Source organism: Folsomia candida, unplaced genomic scaffold (assembly GCF_002217175.1).
Source record: "Folsomia candida strain VU population unplaced genomic scaffold, ASM221717v1 Fcan01_Sc002, whole genome shotgun sequence".
Classification (NCBI taxonomy): Eukaryota; Metazoa; Arthropoda; class Collembola; order Entomobryomorpha; family Isotomidae; genus Folsomia; species Folsomia candida.
This window is the reverse complement of record NW_019091194.1, coordinates 5,188,680-5,190,674: the sequence shown is the minus strand read 5'-3', so window position 1 is coordinate 5,190,674 and position 1,995 is coordinate 5,188,680. Positions and strand designations below refer to the sequence as shown.

General features: G+C 39.8%; 1 protein-coding gene across 1 annotated transcript; it reads right to left on the bottom strand.

Annotated features, from left to right (window-relative positions):
* Nucleotides 1-1,643, bottom strand: LOC110844915. Its single transcript, XM_022091245.2, has 4 exons — nucleotides 1,337-1,643; nucleotides 1,062-1,257; nucleotides 757-997; nucleotides 1-692 (listed from the first exon to the last, which is right to left on the bottom strand). The coding sequence occupies exons 1-4, from the start codon at nucleotides 1,343-1,345 to the stop codon at nucleotides 491-493; spliced, it is 648 nt and encodes a 215-aa protein (XP_021946937.1). The 5' UTR covers nucleotides 1,346-1,643; the 3' UTR covers nucleotides 1-490.
* Nucleotides 1,644-1,995: the final 352 nt, after the last annotated feature.

Here is a 1,995-nt window from a genome sequence, read left to right as displayed (position 1 = left end):
TAAATTTAACTGCAGTAAACGTTTATTACTCTGGTAATTGCAAATAGATAGAAATTTGTGGTTGAGAAGCATCACATCACAATTCTAAATATCGTAAATTCTAAGTGTATGTATAATAGGCTTTGATTATTTTTATTACTATCTATCTAATAGACATATTTATTACTGACGACTTATTTTAAGCGGGGTGAACATGTGAATTTAAGTATTTCTTCCTGAATTACTTAGCATAATAATGATGATGATCGCGAACTAAAAATAGTGCTGCCAGGTTCACGGACTATCTAGTCTGTCAAAATTAATGTGATGATGACAAATTAATGTTACTGCATATGAACATAAATACATAACTGAGGACAAGTCATGTCCACGTACCCAAATCTAGAGATGACACAAGTGAAATACTACTCGGTGACTCAAAACTTCAAGATTAGCAGATACTGGGTGGAATATTTTTCTGACCAAATAATCACTCCTCTAAATAACTATTTTATGTAATAATTCCTTCCGCTATAAATGCAAACAAGGCTAGAACAAGTATCCCTTTGTTCCCATTCACCAAAAGAGACGCAGCATCTCCGTCGCCCGTCCTCGCATTTGCGGAAAGGCAGCACGTCCTCTTTGTATACGTGACGTGAGGTTCCGTCGGGCAGCCCCACTTCTCCCCCGTCCCCATGTCCGCATCTTCGTACCTTTTCCGCATACAATTATGCATTACATTATTTTACTTTACCATAATTTTTACCATCCACATACCCTTTCGGACACGGATCTCCCTTCCCAGAGGAGCACGACGTGTTAAAACAAGGCGGCTGATAACCCTCATTGCAACAGAGGAGCGTGGTCATTCTTGGAGCCAAACCTCCACAAATAACGACGTCCCTGCTCAACTCGGCCCGACCTGCGGGACAATCGACCCGATGGGGTTTGCATTCCGTATCCTCACATCCAGCAATGTGATGACAGCACAAATTTCTTTGCTGACCGAGTGGACAAGCTACATGAATTAGAAACACAAAATATTTTTTAAACGCATTTTACAAAAAAGTATACCGACTCACCGTTCTTGTCCACCAGAATTGCATGATGGCCGGGTTTACAAAAGGCATACGTTTGACATTTCGTCATGTAACAGCCACCTTCTTTTAATCCTGTGAAATTTTTGATGAATTGGTGTTCGTCCCGAGTACTCGTGCCAGTGGCGGATGTTGAGGCAATAATAATTGCTATGATGAAGGCAATCAGCATTTCTCTAATCTGAAATTACCAATATAAATTTCATGACATTTAAGATGACTTTCTATTTATGTAATCTACACATAACTTTAATACAAACCTCGTTCATAGTACTCCTGTTCCGTCCAAATTGCTTATCAAGCAACACAATATGTTAAGTGTTTTCAGGCTTTTTCCTGATTTTTATGGTATTGAAAGAACTGAGTTGAGGTGCACCACTTTTCTATGAAGTGAAAGTTGGTGTGGGTGAAAGCAGTTGCGTTGGGTCAGCACACTCTGCTCAACTCGACGCTCCCATAATGTCTGTCAGTCAATTCGTTTATTAGGCCAAAGTAAAAGAGCAAAAGCAGCGTGTTACGTATTTGCTTGCTTTCCTTCTTTCTTTTACCTTTCTATTTCTTAAAAGCGTCATTCGTTTCGCATACTTCTACCGAATTTTGCTATAGGAACTGCAGTGACCACTGTAATCAAAAGTTGCCCGGATTCTGGAGATTTGTTCGATTCAACGTCACGTTTCATAACGTAATATAATATATGCGTACTATGTCCAGCGTAATGTTGACCAGGAGTCGTATTGCACGGAATATGATATGATGCCATGTCGTTCATTCCGCCCGGAAACATGAACACCTTCCGTGTGTTAGTCCAAGTACAAAGTGTTCAGGTGTTTGTGGATGAAAATAACGAGCAGTACAATAACCTTGTTTTAGGGACATGTTGCATGCAAAAATAACAAGGACTGGACAGGTTCAATCGCCA

Coding starts and splice junctions, on each gene's coding strand:
- LOC110844915 (XM_022091245.2), bottom strand. Junction 998..1,061: donor AATTCTGGTGGACAAGAACG/GTGAGTCGGTAT, acceptor TAATTCATGTAG/CTTGTCCACTCGGTCAGCAA. Junction 693..756: donor GGAGATCCGTGTCCGAAAGG/GTATGTGGATGG, acceptor TATGCGGAAAAG/GTACGAAGATGCGGACATGG.